Below are 26,558 nucleotides of genomic sequence, written 5' to 3' on the forward strand. Positions count from 1 at the left end.
AGGGAGGAGCAGGGAGCAGTTGCTCCACACCACCACTACTAACCCCTGCAAGATTCGCGTGCCCGGCCCGGCCGCCATGGCCAGATCGGCGACGGAGCTGCCGCCGCAGAACTACGCGGCCGCGCGCTCCAGCCATCACTCCTCCCCGCGGCGTCATGTGTCGTGGCCCTCCTCTTCCTCCTCCTGGCCGCCGGCAGCCCCGCTGGCGCACCGTTCCTACTCCACCGCCGGCGCGCGCCGGCCATCGCCGTCACGGCCGTGCAGCTGACCGCCTTCGCCGCGGCCAACGGCACCGTCGCCTTCACCTTCCAGCAGCGGCCTCCGTGCAGCAATAGTAGATGGACAGGGGGGCTGAGGTGGACGAGCTGTTGGTTGCTGCTTCATCCGTAGAGGAGGCGGGGGAGGGGGGGGGGGGGTAGAACATCCTTAGAGAGAGGGAGAGGGAGAAGAACAGATGGAGATGGAGATGAAGAAGATGGAGACATGGAGTACGGCGATTCAAACCGGAGGAGACAGGGGTATAATGGGCAGTTCAAGTAGCTAAAGAAGCGAGAAATTACAAAAATAAATTTGAAAATGATGAAAAGATAGCATTCGGACGAAGCTTAATTTTGATAATGGCGAAATAGCAAATTTCTCGAAATTGAAGGCTTTACGCCTTTCGCTACAGGTTGATGTAAAGATGGTGTATATTACGCTTAGTAGCGGTCAGATGAAAGAACAACCTCCCTTCCATGTGGGGCCAGCTTGTAAGACACTGCGCATGGCCCACATGTTAGTAATCTCTTCCTCCTCCGTCCCTTCCTTTTCCCCTGCTCTGCTCATCCCAACTGGCCGCTTCCATGGCCGCCGCCGCCGTTCTCGGCTCTCACCGCCCCCTCCACCACCTCCCTCCACCCCACCCCGAGCCCGGCCGCTCGCCTCCTCCGCAGGCGCAGCATCATGCGTCCAAGCCCGTCCCAGGAGGTAGCCCCAACCCAGGCCAAACTAACCGCCTCTCCTCTCTCCTGCGTGGCCGCAGCTACCCCCGCGGCCGCATCCAAGGCGGCGGGGTCATGGGAGGGACCTGTGGAGCCTCAACGCATAGGTCGAGCGCGACTAGCGCCGCCTCGTCGACTCCGCCGGCGGGCTCGAGCCGGCGCTCCGGCCTCCGGAGGCTCTCCAACGAACAGGTGCCGTGCTGCAAGGCTCCAGTGCTCCACCACCAGCTCCGCGCTGCTGTGGTGGTTCACTTCAGTTGTGCCTTGTGCATAGATTACTGATTAACTGCATTCTGCAGATTTATGTTCTTCTTCCACATCTCTTTCAGGTAGCATGATTGATAATCGATTCATAACTGCATACTCTAATGGGTACCAACGTACGAGCAAGGGATCCTTGAGAATTTAAGGACGGGTCTAAGCATGTGAACAGTGGTACTATGCCCTTGGCAATCAAGTCAATCGCTTTCTTCTAGTCAGTCAATAGTTGGAGTCTTGTGTGACACTTCATTTGTCCTAGCCACTAGTGTATTTCCCCTCGTTCTTTATTTTCTGAAAAAGAAATAGAAGTCGGTCCTTCAGCACCCATGCTGATATTTCAACCCAGCGTACTCTTTTTCTTGGGCCATCGATGTGATCCAGTGGCAATCAAAGAAGACGTACCATAGATTTCAACCAGCCCCTAGTACTACCAAAGAGATTTTTCCTTGTCTTCATTCCATGACTTGGTCGGCTGGTCGCCAGTCACCATCCTCTGGCCCTGCAAAATCATTGCTAGCCAGATGCAACTCCTCCGAGTCCATCCAGGTTGAAGTAGCTGATCTGCAACCGCATACAAGCTTGCATTTCTACCTCTCATAGATGGGTAATAATTCTCCATCAGATTTCATCAGTTCAAAGTTTGTTCAGTATTAGCAAAGAGATTTTCGGGTAGCCATACCCAATTTCATCAGTTTGAACTTTAAACCTAGTACTACCAAAGAGATTTTTCCTTGTAACCATTCCATATTTGTTTAATATTATTGACCGATAGACATAATGAAAGATCATCTATAGGATTCGAAAGACTGCATAGCTCCAGACTGTAGAATCTGGCAAGTCTCAACGAGCCGCTCCTTTCGGTCATCAGTGCGCTGCAACCATACAATCAATTACTGTTGCTTTCTCAATTATTTGTCTTACTCCTTCCATCCTCTCTGTTGCTTTCTAGTAGTTGCACAAGCAAAATCAACACGGGATGAAACGAAGCACTGGTTGCTGACTCGTTAGTCTCTGCTTCTGCAGGGCCTTGCACCATTGTTTTGCTCACCAGATGCAACTCCTCCCACTCCGTCGAACTTGAACGAGACTTCAACAAAGCCCGGTCGGCAGCGCATGCTTGTTCTTCAGCTTCTCAAATTAAGGTAAACCTTCGTCAAACTTCATCAGTTAGCTTTTGTCGAAATATATACTGTTGAGCTGAAAGCTATCACTAGTTGACTTGTGAAATTTGGGGTTCAGATTATTGTGGTACACTTGTAAGCCTGAGCTCTCCAGTAAGCCCTACTAACTACCATGGCAGAGGCTGTTGTCGGAGTGCTGATTGGCAAGCTTGGAGAAATCTTGGTGAAAGAGGCAGCAACCTATAGTGCATCCCTGCTTTCCAAGGAAGTTTCTTCCCTCAAGGGCCTTTTTGGTGAGATCCGCAGAGCCGAGCAGGAGCTGAAGAGCATAAAGGCTTACCTGCGTGACTCAGAGAAGTTCAAGGATACCGATGAGACCACTGGCATCTTCGTGGAGAGTATCCGGGAACTATCTTTCAGGATCGAGGATGTTGTCGACGAGTTCATGTACAAGTTTGAGGGTGACAAACATGGAGGATTTGCAGTCAAGATAAAGAAGAAGATCAAGCATGTCAAGATTTGGCGCCGTCTAGCTCTCGAGCTCAATAATATCAATGTTGAGCTTAAAGGAGCTGCAGAAAGGAGGGACCGATATGCTAGGCCAGGAATGGAGAACTACACTGGGAATACCGACCATCATGCCAAATCCACCAATCAAACTTTGTGTTTTGCAAGGGAAGAGGATCTAGTAGGTATTAAAGATCATGCAACCAAGCTCAAGGGGTGGCTAGTTGGTGATTTGGAAGAAAGGAGCCCTAAAATCACCACAGTTTGGGGGATGGGTGGTATAGGTAAAACAACTTTAGTTGATCATGTCTATAAGATTGTGAAACCAGAATTTGATGCTTCTGCATGGGTAACCGTGTCCAAGAGTTACCAAGTTGAGGACTTGCTTAAGAAAATTGCTGTAGAGTTTGGTATCCCAGTCGATTCAAGCAATATGGATACGAGAAGAGCAGTTGAAGTCATCCGTAACCATCTTGAAGGTAAAAGGTTTCTCTTGGTTTTGGATGATGTTTGGGAACAGGATGTGTGGATAAACAAAATCATGCCTGTCTTTCCAACTAATTGTACCAGCCGATTTGTCCTCACATCAAGAATATCTGAAGTTGCATTTTTGGCAACTAATAACTGTTCGATTAAGCTTGAACCGCTACAAGAATATCACTCCTATATGTTATTCTGCAAGGTAGCATTTTGCAATAATGATGAAAAAGGGTGCCCTTCAGAGTTAAAGGATTTGAGCGCAAAGTTCTTACTAAAGTGCGGAGGTTTGCCTATTGCGATTGCATGCATAGGCCGGCTACTATCTTGCAAACCCCCAACACACTCGCAATGGGAAAATGTGTACCAGAAGTTAGAGTTGCAGTCAACTAAAAATGTGATCCATGGTGTTGATACCATTCTGAAAGTTAGCTTGGAGGATCTTCCATATGAATTGAAGAATTGCTTTTTATATTGTGCAATATTTCCAGAGGATTGTGATTTGAAGAGGAGGAGGTTAATAAGGCACTGGATTACTGCTGGATTCATCAAGGAAAAAGAGAACAGAACACTTGAAGAAGTGGCAGAGGGTTTCTTGAATGAGCTTGTAAATCGGAGCCTACTACAAGTCACAAAGGAGAATGAGTTTGGACGGGTGAAATCTTTCCGAATGCATGATATCTTACGCTGTATTGCTCTTGACAAAGTAGAGAAAGAATGCTTTTGTAAAGTTTACCAGGGTTCTAGGACATTTTCAGCCGATGGCACACGTCGACTGTCAATACAAAGCTCCAGTGTTGTGCCCTTGTGTCAATTTGGTGCAACACATCTGTAAGCATTTAGGCCCTTAAGGTATGTTTCGGTGATTAATGACAACCATTATTGTGACTAATGAGTTTGTGCAGCCTTATAGATCATTATTGCTCATTTGGTTATATGTCAAAAGAGGCCCCCAATTTTCTTTATTCAAAAAGACGATCTCGGCATTCAACTCTATAATATGTCAAGACTAAGGATCTTTCTAGTCCTAAGTGTCATAAGGTTGAGAAGGACACTTAGGTTAGTATAGGTTTTATAGTTTTGTAGTGATCGCACTATTAAGAGGGGTTTAGGCTTAGTAACTTGAGCATGGACATGGTCATTTGAAAATGGATGCACACAATGGTCACTCAGGTTTCTAGAAGCTCAAATAAGTGGTTCTCAACTTATATCTCAAGAATATTTGGATTTCATTCAAGACTCAAGTCAGAACAGGCAAAATCAGAAAAATCCTATTCACCGGTTTAACCGACGCTTCAAGTTTTATATACGTCGGTTAAACAAGGTCAGCAGAGTTTGACAAGTCAATTCACCGGTTCAACCGATGATATTTAAAAAGGGACGTCGGTGCAGTTGTCCAGAGACTCGGTTTTCAGTTGATCAGTGGACAGCTACACTCACCGGTTAAACCGACGCTATTTGAAATTGGACGGCGGTGCAGTTGTCCAGTGACTTGGTATTTCTGTTGATCAATGGATGATTACACTCACCGGTTAAACCGATGCAACGACGGTTAATCTGCCCAAGCTGTAACGGCTAGTTTTCAGATGTGGCAGTTTACATTCACCGGTTAAACCGACGATGACTATTGGAGGGACGTCGGATTAACCGGCGCTACGCAGTTTTCTGGCAGCTTTTTCTCCAACGGCTCTATTCGTGTGAGCTGCTCATATATACCCCTCCAATGGGTCATTCTAGTACTTTTGACACCAGGCAACATCCAAACACTCATACTATAGTCAAGAGCCACCTTGAGCTTCAACATTTCAAACACTTGTTCATTCAATCATTCAAGAAGCAAGATTAAGGACTTGAGTAGAGAGAAGCTTGTGTGCATCCATTCTTTGTGATTGGTTCTTGCTCAAGTGAAGGCCTTAGCTTGTTACTCTTGGTGATTGGCATCACCTAGGCGATCTTGGTGATCGAGGTGATTCTCGCGGAGCTTGCCAAGGATTGTGGAAGCCCGGAGAAGAGATTTGTACGTGGCTTGATCTCCACCACACCGGGATGGTGAACGGAGACTCTTAGTGAGCGCCCTCGTCTTGGTGACTTGGGAGGTGACAATACTCTTTGTGAGTGTCACAACGTGGATTAGGGGTGTGTGCCAACACATCGATACCACGGGAAAAAATCCGGTTGTCCCTTGTCCACTTTACTTATTTCAAGCATTATCTTTCATGCAATTTGTTCATGTGCTTGATTTAGGGATCACTAGTTAGCTCTACCTTGCTAGGCTTTATCTTTTTTCATCTTAACTAGCTTGTGTAGGTTGTTTAGCTATCCGGTTGGTGAATTGGTGCCTTTCTAGTTTTGCATAGGTTAAGGTTGTTTTATCTTGTTTTAGAAATTGAAAAAGGTCCAATTCACCCCCCCTCTTGGTCCATCGATCCTTTCAATTGGTATCAGAGCCTCGTTGCTCATTTGGATCATTAGGCTTCACCGCCTAGAGCTATGGCCAAGATGGGTGGTTCGCCGCCTCACTTCGAGGGCAAGAACTTTGCCTATTGGAAAGTTCGCATGGCCGCATACCTTGATGCGATTGCCCCCGAAGTGTGGTTGGCAACTAAAGTCGGATTCACCGGAGAGCCCACCCCCGACCAATTAAAATGGAATGATAGAGCTAGAAATGCAATTTTCGAAGCTATTAGTGAGGAGGTCTTTGCTAGAGTTAATGGCATGGACCTAGCAAGTGATATTTGGAAGGAGCTCATTGAAATACATGAAGGTTCCACCAAAGTTCGTGAACAAAAATATCACTTGTTTAGAGCTAAGTATGATTCCTTCAAAATGCTAGCTCATGAAAATTGCAATGATATGTATTCTCGCTTGAATGTCATTGTCAAGGACATTAATGCACTTGAAATATCCAAAATTGACAGTGCATCCATCAACCGCAAGATCCTCATGCTACTCCCGAAGCCCAAGTATAACATCATCAATGCTATGCTTCAAAAGGAGGATCTCGCCGCAATGGAAGTTGGAGAACTTGTGGGCGAAATTCGCGCTCATGAAATGAGCATTCTTGGTATGACCGAAGAGCCAACATCAAGCAAGTCAATTGCTCTAAAGACCAAGACAAACAAATCCCGCAAGCTCAAGATGGTTAAACAAGACTCAAGCTCAAGCAATGAAGAAGATGATCACCATGAGAGCTCATCCGATGTTGAAGATGATGGAGAACTTGCTCTCATGATGAGAAAGTTCACACGCTTGAATGAGAAGATCAATAAGAAGGGCTTCAACTTTGACTCCAAGAAGGGAATGTTCCGGCCAATGGATGTCAAGAACAAGATTTGCTACAATTGTGGCGAAAAAGGACACATCCGTCCAAATTGCCCCAAGCCGGACAAAAGAAGCAAGGATAACAAGGGTAAGCATCGCCATGATTCAAGCGATGATGAAGAAGAGGAGAGGAAGAACAAAAACAAGAGATTTGGGAAGAAGAAGACCCATGACAAGAAGACCAAGCTCTTCCCAAAGAAGAAAGGGCACACCAAGAAAAGTTTCTTGGTGGAGAAACAAGAGTGGGTGACCGATGTCTCATCAAGCGAAAACTTAAGTGATGAAGAAGACATTGTCACCATCGCCCTCACCAATGAAGAACCTTCTCTACCTCCGCCTCCTATGTGCCTCATGGCAAAAGGTAACACCAAGGTATGTGAGGTAGATAGTGAAGATGACAGTGATGAAGAGCTTGATCCTAATGAATTTACTAACCTCATCAATGAGTATACATCCGTCATCAAGAGGGAAAAGGGCAAAGTTAAAGTTCTTGAGAGCACTCATGCTAAGTTAGAGCTTGCCCACTCCGACTTACTTAGTAAGTACAATGACTTGCTCAAAAAGCATAATGAGTCACTTGTACTTGCTAAGCAAGTTGAAGAGAGCCACAAAAAGCTCAAACAAGAGCATAGGGAGTTGGCTCACAAGTATCAAGAACTTGAATTTGCTTATGAAGTAATTGACCCAAGTCTTGAGAAAGTTGTTCTTGAAAAGGTCAATGCTTCTACCTCATGTGATGACCTACTCATTGATGCATATGCCACTAATGTTGTGCCCAAGCTTGCCTCTTCTAGGGAAAAGGAATTGATGGATCAAGTGGCAAGCCTCAAGAGTAGTGTGGAGAAACTCTCAAGGGGAGAATATATCCACAAGGAGATTCTCTTCAACAATGCCCGTGACTATGGTAAGAGAGGTCTTGGTTCATCTTCGGAGCCAAACATGGCTACAACTCCTTCTCCGGAGATCAAGACAAGCTTCATCAAGGAAGTTGGTTCATATTGCCAACATTGCCAAGTCACCGGGCACCACACTAGGGAGTGCACTTTACCATCACGTCCTCTTCCTAAATTACCCAAGAATTACTCATCAATGTTTCAAGATAATCATTTTCTCTTGAGTAAAGTGAAGGGCAAGGTGAAGGCCAAGTTTATTGGCAAAATTGCTAAGGAGTCGAAGAAGAAGCTCCCCAAGCAACTTTGGGTCCCAAAATCTCTTGTCACACATGTGCAAGGCCCAAAGCTTGTTTGGGTTCCGAAAACTCAAAAATAAATTCTCATGTGTGTAGGTGAACTACAAAGCCGGTGGAAAACATTGGGTACTTGATAGCGGTTGCTCTCAACATATGACCGGCAATGATAGCATGTTCACCTCACTTGAAGACCCCGGCGATCATGAACATGTCACCTATGGTGATAACTCAAAGGGGAAAGTCTTAGGTTTGGGTAGAATTGCAATCTCAAAAGATTTATCCATTTCAAATGTTTTGTTTGTAGAAGCACTTAGTTTTAACCTCATTTCTATTGCACAATTGTGTGATCTTGGACTAACGTGTACCTTTGACAAGAATGGTGTTGTAGTGACTTATGAAAAAGACAAGTCATTGGTATTTACGGGGTTTAGGCATGGCAATATTTATTTGGTGGATTTCTCTTCAAAGCAAACAAGCACCATGACTTGCCTCTTCACCAAGTCGTCTCTTGGGTGGCTTTGGCATAGAAGAATTGCTCATATTGGCATGAGCAACCTCAAGAAAGCCCACAAGAGAGGGATGATCACCGGCATAAAGGACGTCACTTTTGACAAGAACAAGCTATGCAAAGCGTGTCAAGCCGGGAAGCAAGTTGCAACTCATCATCCTATCAAGACGATGTTATCTACCTCCAAGCCGCTCGAGCTACTACACATGGATCTCTTTGGTCCAACTTCATACAAGAGCATTGGTGGTAACCTCTATTGCCTAGTAATCGTTGATGATTTTTCACGTTACACTTGGGTCATGTTTCTAGGCGATAAGGGTGAAACTCCGGAAATCTTCAAGACATTTGCAAGAAAAGCTCAAAGGGAATATAATTCCCCAATCGTGAAGATTCGGAGTGACAACGGCACCGAGTTCAAAAATATGAAGATTGAAGAATGGTGCGATGAAGAAGGAGTCAAACATGAGTTTTCCGCCACCTACACGCCCCAACAAAATGGTGTGGTGGAAAGAAAGAATAAGACACTCATCACCCTAGCAAGAGCAATGTTGGATGATTATGGCACGTCCGAGAAGTTTTGGGCGGAAGCAATCAACACGGCGTGTCATGCATCCAACCGAGTGTATCCTCACCGACTCCTCAAGAAAACTCCATATGAGCTCATCACCGGGAAGAAACCAAATATATCATACTTTCGGGTCTTTGGTTGCAAATGCTTCATTTATAAGAAGAAAAGGCTCGGTAAGTTTGAAAGTAGATGTGATGAAGGTTTCTTTCTTGGTTATGCATCAAACTCCAAAGCATATAGAGTATTCAATCAAACCTCCGGGTTAGTTGAAGAAACATGTGATGTGGAGTTTGATGAATCTAATGGCTCCCAAGAGGAGGTTGTTGGCTATGAGAATGTAGGGGATGAAGAGATTGAAGAAGCCTTGAAGAAGATGTCCATTGGGGATATCAAGCCGGAAGAGGTGCATGAAGGCAATGATCAAGGGGGAGGACCTTCCTCATCTACACCAAGCACCTCCACGGCACCCCTAGTGGATGAAGATCAAGATAAAGTTGATCCACTACCTCAAGAAAATGTGTCAACGCCAACACCCCAAGTCCAAGAACAAGAAGACCAAAATGTTCCACCACAAGCACAAGTCACTCATGATCCACCCCAACAAGCATCCACGCAAATACCGCTAGTGAAGCATGGTCGCATCTCCAAGGATCATCCAATTGGTCAAATCATTGGTAGTCCTTCCAAAGGAGTAAGAACTCGTTCTAAGCATGCTTCATTTTGCGAACATCACTCGTTTGTTTCTTGTATTGAACCCACTAGCATAGAGGAAGCACTTGAGGACTCGGATTGGGTGATGGCCATGCAAGAAGAGTTGAACAATTTCACCCGCAATGAAGTATGGGTCCTCGAAGCTCCTCCGAAAGACAAGAACATCATCGGCACAAAGTGGGTCTTTCGAAACAAGCAAGATGAACATGGGGTGGTGGTACGCAACAAAGCAAGACTTGTGGCAAAAGGGTTTTCTCAAGTCGAAGGTTTGGATTTTGGTGAAACTTTTGCTCCGGTCGCAAGACTTGAAGCTATCCGCATCCTTCTTGCTTACTCTTCACATCATAATATCAAGTTATATCAAATGGATGTGAAAAGTGCGTTCTTAAATGGCTTTATTAACGAACTTGTTTATGTTGAGCAACCTCCCGGGTTTGAAGATCCGAGGAATCCTAATCATGTTTATAGGTTGCACAAGGCACTCTATGGGCTCAAACAAGCTCCAAGGGCTTGGTATGAGAGGCTTCGTGACTTCCTAATCATGCAAGGCTTTAAGATCGGGAGGGTGGACACCACCTTGTTCACAAAAGACGTCAACGGGGATCTTTTCATTTGTCAAATATATGTTGACGATATTATCTTTGGCTCAACTAATGATTTACTAAGCCATGAGTTTGCTACCATGATGTCTAGGGAATTCGAGATGTCCATGATTGGCGAATTGACCTTCTTCCTTGGTTTTCAAGTCAAACAAATGAAGGAAGGGACATTCATTTATCAAGAAAAATATACTAAAGATATCTTGAAGAAGTTCAAGATGGATGAATGTAAGCCAATCAAGACACCCATGGCAACCAATGGGCATCTCGACTTGGATGTGGACGGTAAACCGGTTGACCAATCCCTCTATCGCTCTATGATAGGGTCTTTGCTTTACCTTACCGCATCTAGGCCCGATATAATGTTTAGCGTGTGCTTGTGTGCCCGTTTTCAAGCTAACCCTAAGGAATCACATCTTTCGGCTGTGAATAGGATCCTTCGGTATCTCAAGCACACCCCTAGCATAGGCTTGTGGTACCCCAAAGGCGCTAGCTTAGATCTCTTGGGATACTCGGATTCGGATTTTGCCGGAAGCCGTGTCGATCGCAAGAGTACCTCCGGGGGTTGCCATTTGCTTGGGCGTTCTCTAGTTTCTTGGTCGAGTAAGAAGCAAAATTCCGTGGCTTTGTCCACCGCGGAAGCGGAATATATAGCAGCCGGTGCATGTTGTGCCCAAATTCTATATATGAAGCAAACCCTTTTGGATTTTGGTGTGAAACTAGGAAGAATACCACTCCTTTGTGACAATGAAAGTGCCGTAAAAATTGCCAAGAATCCGGTTCAACACTCTCGCACAAAGCACATTGATATTCGCCATCACTTCTTGCGTGATCACGAAGCCAAGGGGGACATTTCCCTTCAAGGTGTGAGATCCGAGGAGCAATTGGCGGATATTTTCACAAAACCTTTAGACGAGAGTACCTTTGTTAGGCTAAGAAATGAGCTAAATGTGTTAGATGCGGCAAACGTCATGTAAGTTGCCATGTCATATAGAAAAATGCATACATATAGGACTCTTGTCTAACCATGGTAAGATAGTGATGAGCAAGGGTTTAGCTAGAGGTGGTGGTCCACTTGTTTTCCTCTAGGCTTGTAGAAAGGCTCATCATGATGAAGCTTTCCGTGGGATCAAACTTGACAAGTAGATCTTAAATTCTCGTTATGCATTTCTTGTCATATAGTTGTGCATCTCATGTTTACCTTCCTTTCGCATGTGTTTGTAATTTGCATTATCATTGCATGCGTAAAAGTCACAAAGGAGATCACTTGATGAAAATGAGACTTGTTTTACGTGCAAGATCTTAATTCTTGAGAAGTGAAAAGAGTAAAGTGTTAGGTGCGTTATTGCCTAGTGAGCAATGTCATTGTGAGTTTGAAGCTTTCCTCCTTCAATATTCCTATGACATGGCTCATACATTTTAAATTGGCGCTTTGTCTCTTTTGCGACTTAACCTTGATCTTGAAAAGAAAAACTATTTAAAGTTATTAAGCTATCCTATTTTGAGGGGTAAAGTCGCCTATGCAAGTCCATTAACTTGAGTTTAGCTGAATCTTATAAGTTCATTGGACTTAGCATAGAAAAGTGAGCTGAGAGTGGGTTTTTGGGTTCACCGGTTAAACCGACGTTCAATGGATCTATACCCATCGGTTTAACCGGCGTTACTAAGTGTCAGCCTCAGCTCAGTCATTTCAGGCGTTCAACCGGCGTATACAAAGTTTGCAGCATCGGATCAACCGATGAACAGAACACAATTCTGACCTGAAAATCAACTGTTATTTGCATCATTCAACCGACGAGTTCATTTTTCAGATCATCGGTTCAACCGGCGTACAGACACAGATTTGGCAGGGTTTCTGGTAAACTGCACCGACGCAATCAACCGGTGTTCAAAACCTAAGCGTCGGTTCAACCGGCGATAAGAAAAACTGCGGGGTCCACATGTCATATTTCTCTCTTGCCGGCTCATGACCCACTCTCTCGCATTCGTGTTTTTGCTCGACCCCTCGTCTTCGCCACCGCCTACGTCACACCGTCGCCATCCGCCGCCGCTCGCCGTCCGTGCGCCGCCGCCGCTCGCCATCCGTGCGCCGCCGCGTTCCCGCGCCCGTCGCACCGCCGTCGTCTGCGCACGCGCACTTTCCGCTCCGCCGCTCGCCGCACTCACGCGCTGCCGCCGCCGCCTTCCACCGCGCACCTTCTGCGCCGCCGCCGCCTTCCACCGCGCGCCAGCCGCGCCCGTGCACCACCTCCGCGCCGTCACACATCACCGCCCGCGCGCACTCGCACCTGCGCCCGAGCAACGCCCACACATTGTGTCTCCACCACTGCCACCTTCCACGCCGTGCCATCGCATCCTCTGCACACACACTCGCCGCCGCATTACACCGCATTCACGCCGCGCTTCCATTTGCTTGACCTAGTTCGTTGCGCCACGTCGTGTGTGATCGAGATGGGTCGTGACAAGAGAAAGGGTAAGGAGATCGTGGTTGAGGAGCCCGCGCGCAAGCGGACTCGCGCAGCGAGAGAGGCCGAGAGGGCCGAGATGGTGGCTAAGGCCGCCGAGGAGCAGGCGTCCGGACGTGCTCGTCCGTTCGCGATCAGAGATCCGGCAGCCAGGGGCAGAGGCAGAGGCAGAGGGATGGGCCGAGTCAGAGGTGCCAGGGCCACCAGAGCCGCAGCAGCAGCATCAGAGTCAGCGCAGTCAGCTTCAGCGGCAGAGTCCGAGTCAGCGACAGACCAGTCCGAGCAGTCTCAGGGGCAGGCCACACAGCAGTCACCAGCTCTACGACGTTCTGGCCGCACCCGGCAGACGTCCCCAGAGGAGACTTCACCTGCGACCGAGCGTCGCACCGGACCTAGGACGCGAGGAGGCCACCAGCCACAGGAGCCTCGCAGGTCCACAGCAGCAGCAGCAGCAGCTCGACGAGCCGAGGCCCTAGCGGCCGAGCGCGCAGTGTTCCGCATGGACACTGTCGTGCGTCTGGAGCCAGGCGTACTGCTCCAGAACTTGACCAAGGCCAATGCGGCGAAGGTCAAGAGGCTCAGGTGGAGTGTACAGGAGGAGGAGTGGTTTCCTGTGACACGAGACAGCAGGGTCGATCGCAGATTCTGGACACTTCTACAGGCCAGTTTCTACGAGACCTACCAGAGGCGGGGCCACAGGATATTTCCGCACAGAGTACTTGACTGGGTTTCACTGAGGACAGCAGCAGGGGGAGCAGATGTCCGCGAGCACTTTGAGCACTTCAGAGGTCTGCCCAGGTTGCTCTCGATTGAGAGGAACAGATACATTGAGGACTGGGTCAGAGTTTTCTATGCCACTGCTTGGATAGCCCCAGAGCGCAGAGCTGTTCACTTCATGTTTGGGGGGCAGGTATTTGGATTGTCCAGAGCGACACTTGCTGGGATACTTGGAGTTGACCTTGTTGACGTCTCTCTGCACGAGATGGTCTACGGTGATGCAGATCCACCACGCAGGGCTATGATTGGCGGGATTGCACCTTCTCACGAGGCGATCTCTCAGTGTTTTCGTCAGCCATTCCCTGCTTCCTACGCCAGAGTCCCTAGCCTGCTGACCCCAGAGGCCTACGCAGTTCACATGGCACTCCGGAGGACTTTGCTCCCGAGGAGTGGCTACCCAGAGGGGTTCACAGGTCTGCAGCAGCTACTGCTTCTTCACATCCTTACTCATGAGCCGTTCGACATTGTTGACTTCATTTTGGCTGAGATTGAGGATGTCATCACTGACGGGATGGGTGTCGTGCGTCAGTTTCCATATGCTCACTGGATCAGCTTCATTTGTTCTATGATTGTGCCAGCTGAGTCCCCCGTCAGTGCAGTTTACAGACAGGACGAGGTCCCATGGTTTCCCGTCTACAGACCGACAGCACCTTCGGACCGGAGGAGAGGCAGGCAGGCTGATAGAGCTGCCATGGCACGATTGTCACCGGAGGTTCAGGCCCGAGTGGCCCAGGAGGACGAGGCATTACTTGCTGCCGAGGCACAGCTTCCCGGAGGAGATGATGAGATTCATTGGTCAGACCTAGAGTCAGACTCCTCCGAGGATGAGGAGTACTTCCCTGCACCAGCACCAGCTAGTCATGATCATGAGGCAGGAGGTTCAGGAGAGCCAGCTCCAGTGACAGCTGCTACTGCTACAGTTTCTGAGTCTCAGGTGTCTCAGCCGTCTGAGCTCACCGCACTCCTACAGCAGCTGGTCACACAGCAGAGAGAGGATCGTCGTGCTCAGGAGGAGGCCAGGAGAGCCCATGAGGCACAGCTTGCACAGATCCAGAGGGAGGCCGCCCGAGAGCGAGCTGCTACTGAGGAGCGTTTCGTCGGTCTTATCGACAGAGTCTCTCAGAGGACGGACGCTCAGTTCCAGCAGATGCAGCAGGGCATGATGGCGATGTTCGGGATGATTTCACAGTTATATTCTCACACCGGACTCGCCCCTCAGCAGCCAGGACAGTCAGGCCTTCAGGGCACCGGAGCACCTCCACTTGCAGTCACACCAGCTCCGGCCACTACTGCTCCAGCTTCTTCCGCGACTCCGGAGATCATGTTCTCACTGTCAGCACTTCTCGGGTCTGCGAGTCGTCCTATCTTCTCTCCTCTGCCTGCGACCTCACTTTTCCAGGAGTCACCCACAGCGGTGCAGTCAGTTGGCCTCCCCGCAGTACCACAGTCATTACCTTCAGGGGGAGGCGGAGAGGTGTCCTTAGCCCAGCAGTCTTCACAGCCGGCAGCTTCAGCACTCACCACTTCAGATGTTGACACATCTTCTGCTGAGCCGGCTACTACTTCCACGGACCCTCTCCCAGGCAGTGCCAGCACCAGGGCCTCGACGACTGCCTCGACGACAGCCACACCTCCCGTCAGCTCAGCACCAGCCGGTCCTTCAGATCAGCAGCTACCAGCAGTCACTGAGGATCCACCGTCCGACGACGACGACGACGACGATGACCCGGATCGCTTCCTCGCCGTCCCGCGGCACTCAGATCAGTAGCCTTTTTGTGCTTTGATGCCAAAGGGGGAGAGGGAGTCAGGGGGAGGGTAGCAGTAGAGAGAGCTCGATCTGACTTTTGATGTTTCTTATTGTATTATATTTGATGTTAGTTCATGGATATGTACATTTGTCACTTGAGCATGCTGAGCTTTTGAGACATATCTATGGATTTCGTTTGAGCCTTTGAGCTTTTTGGTTCCTTTCTTTTCGAGTTTGCCTGTGTTTATTCTTGCCATATCCTTCACGCTCTCTCGGTATTTATGTCTGTGTTGTCATCAATCACCAAAAAGGGGGAGATTGTAAGCATCTAGGCCCTTAAGGTATGTTTCGGTGATTAATGACAACCATTATTGTGACTAATGAGTTTGTGCAGCCTTATAGATCATTATTGCTCATTTGGTTATATGTCAAAAGAGGCCCCCAATTTTCTTTATTCAAAAAGACGATCTCGGCATTCAACTCTATAATATGTCAAGACTAAGGATCTTTCTAGTCCTAAGTGTCATAAGGTTGAGAAGGACACTTAGGTTAGTATAGGTTTTATAGTTTTGTAGTGATCGCACTATTAAGAGGGGTTTAGGCTTAGTAACTTGAGCATGGACATGGTCATTTGAAAATGGATGCACACAATGGTCACTCAGGTTTCTAGAAGCTCAAATAAGTGGTTCTCAACTTATATCTCAAGAATATTTGGATTTCATTCAAGACTCAAGTCAGAACAGGCAAAATCAGAAAAATCCTATTCACCGGTTTAACCGACGCTTCAAGTTTTATATACGTCGGTTAAACAAGGTCAGCAGAGTTTGACAAGTCAATTCACCGGTTCAACCGATGATATTTAAAAAGGGACGTCGGTGCAGTTGTCCAGAGACTCGGTTTTCAGTTGATCAGTGGACAGCTACACTCACCGGTTAAACCGACGCTATTTGAAATTGGACGGCGGTGCAGTTGTCCAGTGACTTGGTATTTCTGTTGATCAATGGATGATTACACTCACCGGTTAAACCGATGCAACGACGGTTAATCTGCCCAAGCTGTAACGGCTAGTTTTCAGATGTGGCAGTTTACATTCACCGGTTAAACCGACGATGACTATTGGAGGGACGTCGGATTAACCGGCGCTACGCAGTTTTCTGGCAGCTTTTTCTCCAACGGCTCTATTCGTGTGAGCTGCTCATATATACCCCTCCAATGGGTCATTCTAGTACTTTTGACACCAGGCAACATCCAAACACTCATACTATAGTCAAGAGCCACCTTGAGCTTCAACATTTCAAACACTTGTTCATTCAATCATTCAAGAAGCAAGATTAAGGACTTGAGTAGAGAGAAGCTTGTGTGCATCCATTCTTTGTGATTGGTTCTTGCTCAAGTGAAGGCCTTAGCTTGTTACTCTTGGTGATTGGCATCACCTAGGCGATCTTGGTGATCGAGGTGATTCTCGCGGAGCTTGCCAAGGATTGTGGAAGCCCGGAGAAGAGATTTGTACGTGGCTTGATCTCCACCACACCGGGATGGTGAACGGAGACTCTTAGTGAGCGCCCTCGTCTTGGTGACTTGGGAGGTGACAATACTCTTTGTGAGTGTCACAACGTGGATTAGGGGTGTGTGCCAACACATCGATACCACGGGAAAAAATCCGGTTGTCCCTTGTCCACTTTACTTATTTCAAGCATTATCTTTCATGCAATTTGTTCATGTGCTTGATTTAGGGATCACTAGTTAGCTCTACCTTGCTAGGCTTTATCTTTTTTCATCTTAACTAGCTTGTGTAGGTTGTTTAGCTATCCGGTTGGTGAATTGGTGCCTTTCTAGTTTTGCATAGGTTAAGGTTGTTTTATCTTGTTTTAGAAATTGAAAAAGGCCTAATTCACCCCCCCTCTTGGTCCATCGATCCTTTCAACATCTCCGTGCAATCCATTCTTTTAGGAGATATATTAATATTGATTTATTGACGCATATCGTTCATTCTTCAAAAATGCTGTCAACTTTGGACCTGCAAGGTACTCAAATCAAGTTGTTACCTAATGAAGTCTTCAACTTGTTTAATCTACGGCTTTTGGGTCTTCGATCTACTAGTATTATTTATCTACCTGAGGCAGTTGGAAGATTACAGAACTTGGAAGTACTGGATGTATGCTTTACTGGTCTGCTTTCTTTCCCAAAGAGCGTAACGAAACTAAAGAAGCTTAGGTACCTGTACACAGGTGCGTGGCCCAGAGGTGGACCATTTATATCTCTTGTTGGAAGCAAGGTTCCTAGGGGCATAAGAAACTTGACTGCACTGCATGCCCTCCAAAAGATTAAAGCAAGCTTAGGGACTATATGTGATGTTGCAGCTTTGACGGAGTTAAGAACATTTGGAGTTAGCGATGTGACAAGTGAGCACTCCTTAAGTTTGTGCGGTGCCATCGGGAAAATGGGCCACCTTGTCCATCTGTCAATTGCTGCATCAAATGAAAATGAAGTATTACCATGGGAAGCCCTCCGTTTACCCGTAACTCTTTCAAAACTCAAACTGGAAGGGCAGCTGGAAAAGAAGCAGGTGTCTCAGATCCTCACATCCTGGTCACACCTTAAGAATCTTACTCGGTTGACTCTAATAGGCTCCAAGCTTGATGAAGACTCGTTTCCTGGCCTTGTTGTGTTACGTGGTCTATGCTTTCTTCAACTTATAAAGGCATATGATGGGAAGAAACTGTACTTATCTGCTCTGTCATTTCCAAGACTCAGAACACTGAGATTCCAGGGTGCTCGGTGGCTGAACCAAATAGAAATAGCAGACGGTGCACTAGAAAACCTTGTTGAGCTAGAGCTTGCGTACTGTCCGGAACTGAAGCGCTTCCCTCATGGCATAGAGTACCTTACGGCCCTTGATGAATTGTCTTGGGTAGATAACGCCGATGAGTTTATAGAGATGCTCAGGGAGGAACCTGAAGCAAATGAGTGCAAGGAAGAACAGATGAGGATTAGCCACATTACAGAGGTTATGATTGTGTCAACTGAGAAAAACTTTTGGCGAAGAATTGTTTCCAGAAAAGGGAATGAATTCGTTGGCTGAAGGCCTGCATGATAGCTGCTATTCCCAGAGTTCAAGTACACGGTATGCGTTCTATGTGGCTTCTTGTTTGTTGGCCCGGAGGCAACACATTATCACTCCTAAACGTTTTGTTAGTTCCATTTTCTTCAGGTTGGTGCTGCCTTCATCGCTCTGCATTAATTTGGTGGTTCAGTTCAGTGGTTTCTTAACATGCATATCTAGCGATGGCACAAGAGACACGCCTGCTGCAGCGAGGGAAGGACCTGAATTCTGCACGGTTGCAGATTGCAGAATAGACCGAGAGTGTCAATATGAATTTCTTAAGCAATTTATTGTGCAAGTTTAACCCAAGCACTGTTGTGATTTATGTGCTCCTAGTCATTTGACTTGTCACTGGTGCAGAGACTAGTGAGTGCTTTGCATTGGGTTTCTTTTGAGCCACGGGTAGGAGGAGATTTGGCTTGATGTCCTTCATGGTGAGGCATCTCCCAGATCTGTAATAAACTTCTGGAATCTCTACTTCTCGTTTTGATGAACATATTATGTATTTGGTGATGTTCTTTGTTGTGTGCGGCCAATAATTTAAGTTTCAGTCAGAAATATTGTACTATTCTTCATATCGTTGAATCGAAATTTCTAACCTGTGCGGGGAGCACAAGTTGATGGGTTAGTAGATTCTAATTTGTTTATGAATTTCTGATACTTATACCTCACAAGATTATAATTAGTTGGTGCAGGAGCAAAGGTTAATGGACCAGTGAAAGAATAATACAAGTAAACTGAAGGTTGGGCCGGCAAGCTTATTTTACACACCAGTTCAATGGGTCCGCTGTAATTTCCGCCTTATAAATTCGCACATTTAGGCCGTGCCAATGTAAATTCTAATTGGTAGAGAGAATACATAACTTCTTTTTGTATCATTTTTTGTAATGATGCGATGCGTCTTGGATATGAAACTTGAAGCCATGAAGGCAGTGGGCATCACCATTTGCATTCTCCTCTCTGAGAGTTTTCAAATTCAAGGATTTACGCCTTTGTTCAAGGTTGGCGTAAAGAAGGTATATATTAATTTACGCCTAGTCACGGGTCAGATGAAAGAGCAACCCCCTTCGATGTGGGACCAGCTTGTAAGAAACTGCGCATGGCCCACATGTAAGTAGTCTCCTACTCCATCGTCCCCTTCTTTTCCCCTCCTCCGCTCATCCCAACTGGCCGATTTCCATGGCCGCCGCCGCTCTCGGCTCTCGCCGCCCCCTCCACCACCTCCCTCCTCCCCACCCCGAGCCCGGCCGCTCGCCTCCTCCGCAGGCGCAGCTCCAAGCCCGTCCCAGGAGTTAGCCCCAGACCCAGGCCAAACTAGCCGCCTCTCCTCTCTCCTCTCTCCTGCGCGGCCGCAGCCTAGGCGGCGGGGTCATGGGAGGACTTGTGCAGCCTCAACGCATAGGTCGGGCGCGGCTAGCGCCGCCTCGTCGACTCCGTCGGCGGGCTCGACCCGGCGCTCCGGCCTCCGGAGGCTCTCCAACGAACAGGTGCCGCGGCTGCAAGACACCACGACCAGCTTCGCGCCCAGGCGTACCGGGAGAAGCTCGCCGATGCCCAGGCAGGTTCTACTTCTACTGCCAGTTGCCGCATTGCTGTCCTGTTTTAGGTTGAATGCTGAAGGCAAGAGTAGTTGAGTTCTGCTTGGTTTGGTACGACTGAGGAGGTGAACATCTGTTCCATTGAGTCTATCATGCATTTTACATATCTGTCCAACGTGACATGTGCTCTTATCTTATCGCTATTGTAGTGAATCTGTTGGATCACTGAAGATAGTTAATGCTGTATTGTAGGAGTACTTACTAAGGCTTATGACAGGAAGAAATTTAGCTTAGCTACAACGTCATTTCGACTACGACAACTAAGAATATCGGGTGCTCCATGGCTTGGCCAAGTCAAAATACTTGACTTTGCACTGAAAAGCCTTGTTATGCTAGTGTTTTCATACTGCCCAAGATTGGAGCACCAACCTCGTGGCACTGAACTCTAGGCATAGGCAGGAGAGTGAGTGAAATAAATGCAAAGAAGTGTATGAAGATTAGTCATATTAGAAATGTTTGTGTCCAATTAGCTAAGAAAAACATATGGGAAAGAATTCCCTTGGTCCAGGCATTTCCAAGGTCTGTAACAAGAATGGTTGAGTTGAGTCTTTATTTTTCATTTGGCTGAAAACCTGTCACACTCTGGTTTCGCAGAACCTAGTATACTTTGTGGTTGGTTTTCTCTTTCCTGCAGGTCCTTCAGTTTTGCTTGACAAGCGAAGCAAAAAAAAAAAAAATTTACTAACTTGGCTAGCACATACTAAATAAAGGTATTAGTATTATGCAGCTTGCTGGGTCGGTGGTAACACGATGTTAGTATCATAAACATCTGTTTGATTTCTATATATGCTTCAAGGTTGCTGCCTTGCTTGGTCTGCTGTGGTGGTTCACTTCAGTTGTGCCTTGTGCATAGATTACTGATTACCTGCATTCTGCAGGGTTCATGTATCTACTTTTGATAGGTTTATGTTCTTCCACATCTCTTTCAGGTAGCATAATTGATACTGGATTCATAACTGCAGACTCTAATGGGTACCAACGTACAAGCACGGGATCCTTGAGATTTTAACGACGGGTCTAGGCATGTGAACAGTAGTACTATACCCTTGGCAATTAAGTCAATCGCTTTCTTCTAGTCAGTCAATAGTTGGAGTCTATTTCTTGGGTGACATTTCATTTGTCCTAGCCACTAGTGTATGTCCCCTCTCTCTTTATTTTCAACCCAGTGTACTCTTTTTCTTGGGCTGTTGATGTGATCCAGTGGCTATCAAAGAAAACTGTACCATAGCTTTCAACCAGCCCCCTAGTATTACCAAAGAGATTTTTCCTTGTCTCCATTCCATGAAGCCACACAAAGTCTCTCGACTTGTCTCCTTAAGCTTGTAGATGTTGGTCACCGGTCATCATCCTCTGGCCCTGCAGAATCATTGCCAGCCAGATGCAACTCCCCCTAGTCCATCCAGGTTGAACATAGCTGATCTGCAACGCATACATGGTTGCCTTTCTACCTCTCATAGATTGGTAATAATTCTCCATCAAATTTCATCAGTTCAAAGTTTGTTCAGTATCAATATGCAAGTTCAGATTGTTAAACTGAAAACAGGCTCATGAAATTGAATTGACTTGTGAGATTTAGGATTGAAAGTCACACGTACGTAGCTTGAATTGATTTTTCCCTGTCTCCTTCCTTCGACAAAGAAGAACCACAGTTCTTGTGGCAAACTGCCTCTGGAGCCGCAGCATTGTTGCTTGCCAGACGTACTACATCGACTCGTCGAAACTTACTACCACTTCAGCGAGGACAAACCTGCAACCATAAATATTCGGGTAACCATACCAAATTTCATCAGTTCGAACTTTTAAATCTTGCTTTGGAAGTTCGGGTTGTCTAGCAGAAGCTAGCTCTGAAAATTGCACTGATTTGTGAAGTTTGGGCTTTCACAGAAAAATAGGCGCTTATGCTTGTGATCATGAGCACTTGAGCAATCATTGCTATTTTCAGAGCCGGTCAGCACCCTCTTTTAAGCTTGTAGTTGTTGGTTGTTGGTTGCTGGTCATCATCCTCTGGCCCTGCAGAAGCTGCCTAGCACAAAGTGCTTATGCTTGTGACTCTGAGCAGTCAAGCAAGTAGGCGCAACCATCATGGCGGAGGCTGTTGTAGGAGTGCTGATTAGCAAGTTAAGCACGGTCTTGGCAAATGAGGTAGTAGCTGGTGCATCCTTGTTTTGGAAGGAAGCTTCTGCCCTCAAGGGACTCTTTGGTGAGATCCGTAAAGCCAAGGTGGAGCTGGAGAGCATGAAAGCCTACCTGCGCGACTCAGAAAAGTTCAAGGATACAGATGAGACCACTGCCATCTTCATCAACAAGATCCGGGAACTATCCTTCCGGATCGAGGATGTTGTCGATGAATTCATGTACAAGCTTGAGGACAACAAGCATGGAGGATTTGCAGCCAAGACAAAGAAGAGGATCAAGAATGTCAAGGTTTGGCGCCGTCTTGCTCTTGAGCTCCATGATATCAATGCCGAGATTGAGGACAGTACAAGGAGGAGGGACCGTTATGTCATCCAAGGAATGCAGAGATACTCTGGGAGCGGTGACCATCATGCCACATCTAACTATCAAACTTTGTGTTCTGCGAGGGAAGAGGATATAGTGGGTATTAAAGATCATGCTGCCAAGCTCAAGCAGTGGCTTGTAGGTGATATGGAAGAAACAAACAGAAAAATCACCACAATTTGGGGGATGGGTGGAGTTGGAAAAACTACTTTAGCTGATCATGTCTATAAGATTGTGAAAATGGAGTTTGACGCTGCTGCATGGGTAATTGTGTCCAAGAGTTACGAAGTTGAGGACTTGCTGAAAAAAATTGCTATCGAGTTTGGTATCTCAATAGACTCTAGCATTATGGATATGAGAAGAGTAGTTGATGTCATCCGTATCAATCTTGAAGGTAAAAGGTTTCTCATGGTTTTGGATGATGTTTGGGAACAAGATGTATGGATAAATAACATCATGCCTGTCTTTCCGACTAATTGTACTAGCCGATTTGTTCTTACATCAAGATTATCTGAAGTTGCATCATTGGCAACTAGTAACTGTGCAATTAAGCTGGAACCACTACAAGAAATTGACTCATATATGCTATTCTGCAAGCTAGCATTTTGCAATAATGATGAAAAAGGGTGCCCTTCAGAGTTATGGGATCTTGCTGAAAAGTTCTTAAAAAGGTGTGAAGGCTTGCCTATTGCGATTGCTTGCATAGGCCGCCTACTATCTTGCAAACCCCCAACTCACTTGCAATGGGAAAATGTGTACAAGAAGCTAGAATTGCAGTCAACTAATAACGTGATCCCTGGTGTTGACACCGTTCTGAAAGTCAGTTTGGAGGATCTTCCATATGAATTGAAGAATTGCTTCTTACATTGTGCAATGTTTCCAGAGGATTATAATTTGAACAGGCGGAGATTAATAAGGCACTGGATTACTGCTGGATTCATCAAGGAAATAGAGAACAAAACACTTGAAGAAGTGGCAGAGGGTTTCCTGAATGAGCTTATAAATCGAAGCCTACTACAAGTCATAGAGACGAATGCGTTTGGACGGGTGAAATTTTTCCGAATGCATGATATCTTACGCCATCTTGCCCTTGACAAAGCAGAGAAAGAATACTTTGGTAAAGTTTACAAGGGTTCTGGGACATTTTCGGTAGGCGCACGTCGACTGTCAATACAAAGCACTGGTGTTGCGCCCTTGAGTCCATTTGGTGCAACACATCTCCGTGCAATCCATGCTTTCACGAGATATATTGATATTGATTTGTTGACGCATATCCTTCATTCTTCAAAAATGCTGTCAACATTGGACCTGCAAGGTACTCAAATCAAGTTGTTGCCTAATGAGGTCTTCAGCTTGTTTAATCTACGGCTTTTGGGTCTTAGATATACTGGTATTGTTAATCTACCTGAGGCACTGGGAAGATTACAGAACTTGGAAGTACTGGATGTATGCTTTACTGCTTTGCTAACATTACCAAAGAACATAGCAAAACTAAAGAAGCTTAGATACCTGTACGCAGGTTCAAGGCCCATAGGTGGACCTCTTACATCTCTTGTTGGAACTAAGGTTCCTAGGGGCATAAGGAACTTGACTGGACTCCATGCTTTGCAAAAGATTAAAGCAAGCTTAGAGATTATATGTGATGTTGCTGCTTTAACGGAGTTAAGAACATTTGGAGTCAGCGATGTGACAAGTGAGCACTCCTTAAAGTTGTGCAGTGCTATTGTGAACATGAACCATCTTGTCCACCTGTCAATTGCTTCATCAAATGAAAATGACGTATTGCCATGGGAAGCACTCCGTTTACCAGAAACTCTTTCAAAACTTAAACTGGAAGGGCAGCTGGAAAAGAAGCAGATGCCTCAGATTCTCTCATCCTGGTCGCACCTTAATAACCTCACTCAATTGACCCTGAAAGGCTCCAAACTTGATGAAGATCCATTTCCTAGCCTTATTGTGTTACGTGATTTACGCTTTCTTCGTCTTGTTAATGCATATGATGGGAAGAAATTGTACATATCTGCTCTGTCATTTCCAAGGCTCACAAAACTGGTATTAGGGGGAGCTCCACAGCTGAACCAAGTCGAAATAGCAGAAGGTGCACTAGGAAACCTTGTTGAGCTAGAGCTTTCTTACTGTCCAAAACTGAAGCGTGTTCCTCATGGCGTCAGGTTCCTTAGAGCCCTTGAGGAATTTCATTTGATAGATACTGCAGATGAGTTTATAGAGATGCTTACAAAGGAACCTGAAGCAAATGAATGGAAGGAAGAACTTATGAAGATTAGCCACATTAGAAAAGTTATCGTTGAATCAACTGAGAAAAACTTTTGGCGAAGAATTGTTGTTTCCACAAAAGTGAATGAATTTGCTGGCTGAAGGCTTGGATGCTAGCTGCTATTCCCAGAGTCTACGTACAAGGTATGCTTTTATGCAGCTTCTTTTTTGCTGCCCGGTGCAACACAGTCACTCGTAAACATCTCGTTGGTTTCACTTTCTTCAGGTTGCTGGCTTTGGTGATTCAGTTCAGTGGTTACTGAACATGCATTGTTCTAGTGACCACATGGGCATAGCCGCATAGGACATTTACTCAAGCAAATTAGTTTGCAAATTAAGCGCAAACACTGCTGTGATTTCAGTGCCCTGCCATGTCATTTGCACCTGGTGTTGATCTAAAAATATAAACTTGTGCCGGGTGCAGAGATCACAGAGTGCTTGCTCGTATTGAATTTCTGTTATTCTGCACGGAGTGGATTCTGGATTGGCTTGATGTCCTTCATGGGGCGAGGCATCTCCCAGGTCTGTAACAAACTTGTGGAGTCTTTATTTTTTTGTTGTTGTGTGCAGCCAAAAGTTTGAATTTCAATCAGTAATATGTTTATGTTTATAATAATTTGATTAGATAAATGGAATGTAATGTGCTAAATGAGGCCTAAGAGGTTATTCCAACTCCTATGGCATTATAATTTATGTAGGTTTTAAAAATAAATTGTAGTAGAAACGTACTGTCAAATTCGTACCTTTTGTGTCAATGATTTTTTTTTTGGACAGTTTCATATTCTTTTTAGACTTCTTTTCTGGCTACATGCCTGGTAACATTTCTTAAGAATGAATGCAATGCGCCTTGGATATGAACCACAAAGGCTTTCTTTCAAAAAAAAAAAAAAGTGAACCACAATGGCAGACATTAACAACATGCTAGTACTTCCTTTCATATGGAGCCGACCGGGCTGCTGGGGATGCAATAAAAGTGCACTAAAGCAATGCAAAACCCTAGTGAGCCAAATGAGATCGTCTCATAAGTCAGTGAATGCCTTGGCTCAATGCTCTTATGGAAGTTGAGGGTTCGGAAGAGGCACGAGACTCCTCTGACATTGTTGCTGGTAACTGATGCATGGGTCATGGGTCTCCAGAAGTCCAGAACCAAATGCTGGGAGCAGTATACCAGAGGAACCGTGTCCTGGAAGAGTAGCATCACTGCATTGTAGGATTGCCATAGTCGTTTGACTTTGAGTTTCCATCTTCAAAAGCGGCCCATCAAGAATGACCAAGTGCAAGCATGGTTGCCTAAATCACAAATTTTTTTTTTGGCTAAAATCACAATTCTGTTATACTATTGCACGTCTTTTGCGATCATGATTGATGGGCATGATTCTACTCTCTCACCGTTTTTTTTATCAGGGCATGATTCCACTATTCTAGTCAATGAAGTATTTATTTTTACAGTCTTATGACTGCGGTCTTAGTCTTGCTGTCATGAACAGATGAGGCTTCGTTTAGTGGGGAACTTCGAAAGGATTTGAAGAAAAAAAAATCCAAAATTGAGATCCTGACAATTACAAAAGGTAAAAAAGTAAAGAACGAAATATCACCTTGCCATTTTCGGCATCTCTACAAGAAATATGGCCCCACGCAATTTCCATTTTCCAGCATGAACCGGGCATCCTGGTATTCCCGTATGGCTATTTTGCCTAAAGTTTCCATGCCGCACGCAGTTTTCAAATTTCAAGCTTTACGTCTTCGTTCAAGGCTGACGTAAAACACGAAGGTACGCCTTCGCTAGTCAGAAGACAACCACCTTCTTGACATGTGGCGCCAGCTTGTAAGAGAAGGCGCATGGCCCACATGTA

General features: G+C 46.0%; 2 protein-coding genes across 5 annotated transcripts; both read left to right on the forward strand.

The window, feature by feature from the left end:
- Positions 1–861: 861 nt before the first annotated feature.
- On the forward strand, positions 862–21,699 carry LOC112902540 (disease resistance protein RPM1-like). Of its 4 annotated transcripts, none has more exons than XR_003230602.1 (6): positions 862–1,845; positions 2,265–2,383; positions 2,481–4,198; positions 17,256–18,355; positions 18,443–18,768; positions 19,021–21,699. XR_003230602.1 is itself a non-coding variant. In XM_025971662.1 (4 exons), the coding sequence occupies exon 3, from the start codon at positions 2,535–2,537 to the stop codon at positions 4,179–4,181; it is 1,647 nt and encodes a 548-aa protein (XP_025827447.1). In that variant the 5' UTR covers positions 862–1,845; positions 2,265–2,383; positions 2,481–2,534; the 3' UTR covers positions 4,182–4,198; positions 19,021–21,699. The 4 variants fall into 4 exon arrangements, 2 of the variants coding, with proteins under 2 accessions (XP_025827447.1, XP_025827448.1); XR_003230603.1 differs by having other exon boundaries at positions 862–1,172; XM_025971662.1 differs by lacking the exons at positions 17,256–18,355; positions 18,443–18,768.
- Positions 21,700–21,832: 133 nt separating this feature from the next.
- On the forward strand, positions 21,833–25,318 carry LOC112902539 (disease resistance protein RPM1-like). Its single transcript, XM_025971661.1, has 2 exons — positions 21,833–24,849; positions 24,932–25,318. Exon 1 carries the CDS (start codon positions 22,015–22,017, stop codon positions 24,805–24,807), a length of 2,793 nt encoding a protein of 930 aa, XP_025827446.1. The 5' UTR covers positions 21,833–22,014; the 3' UTR covers positions 24,808–24,849; positions 24,932–25,318.
- Positions 25,319–26,558: the final 1,240 nt, after the last annotated feature.

This window comes from Panicum hallii, chromosome 8 (genome assembly GCF_002211085.1).
Source record: "Panicum hallii strain FIL2 chromosome 8, PHallii_v3.1, whole genome shotgun sequence".
Classification (NCBI taxonomy): domain Eukaryota; kingdom Viridiplantae; phylum Streptophyta; class Magnoliopsida; order Poales; family Poaceae; genus Panicum; species Panicum hallii.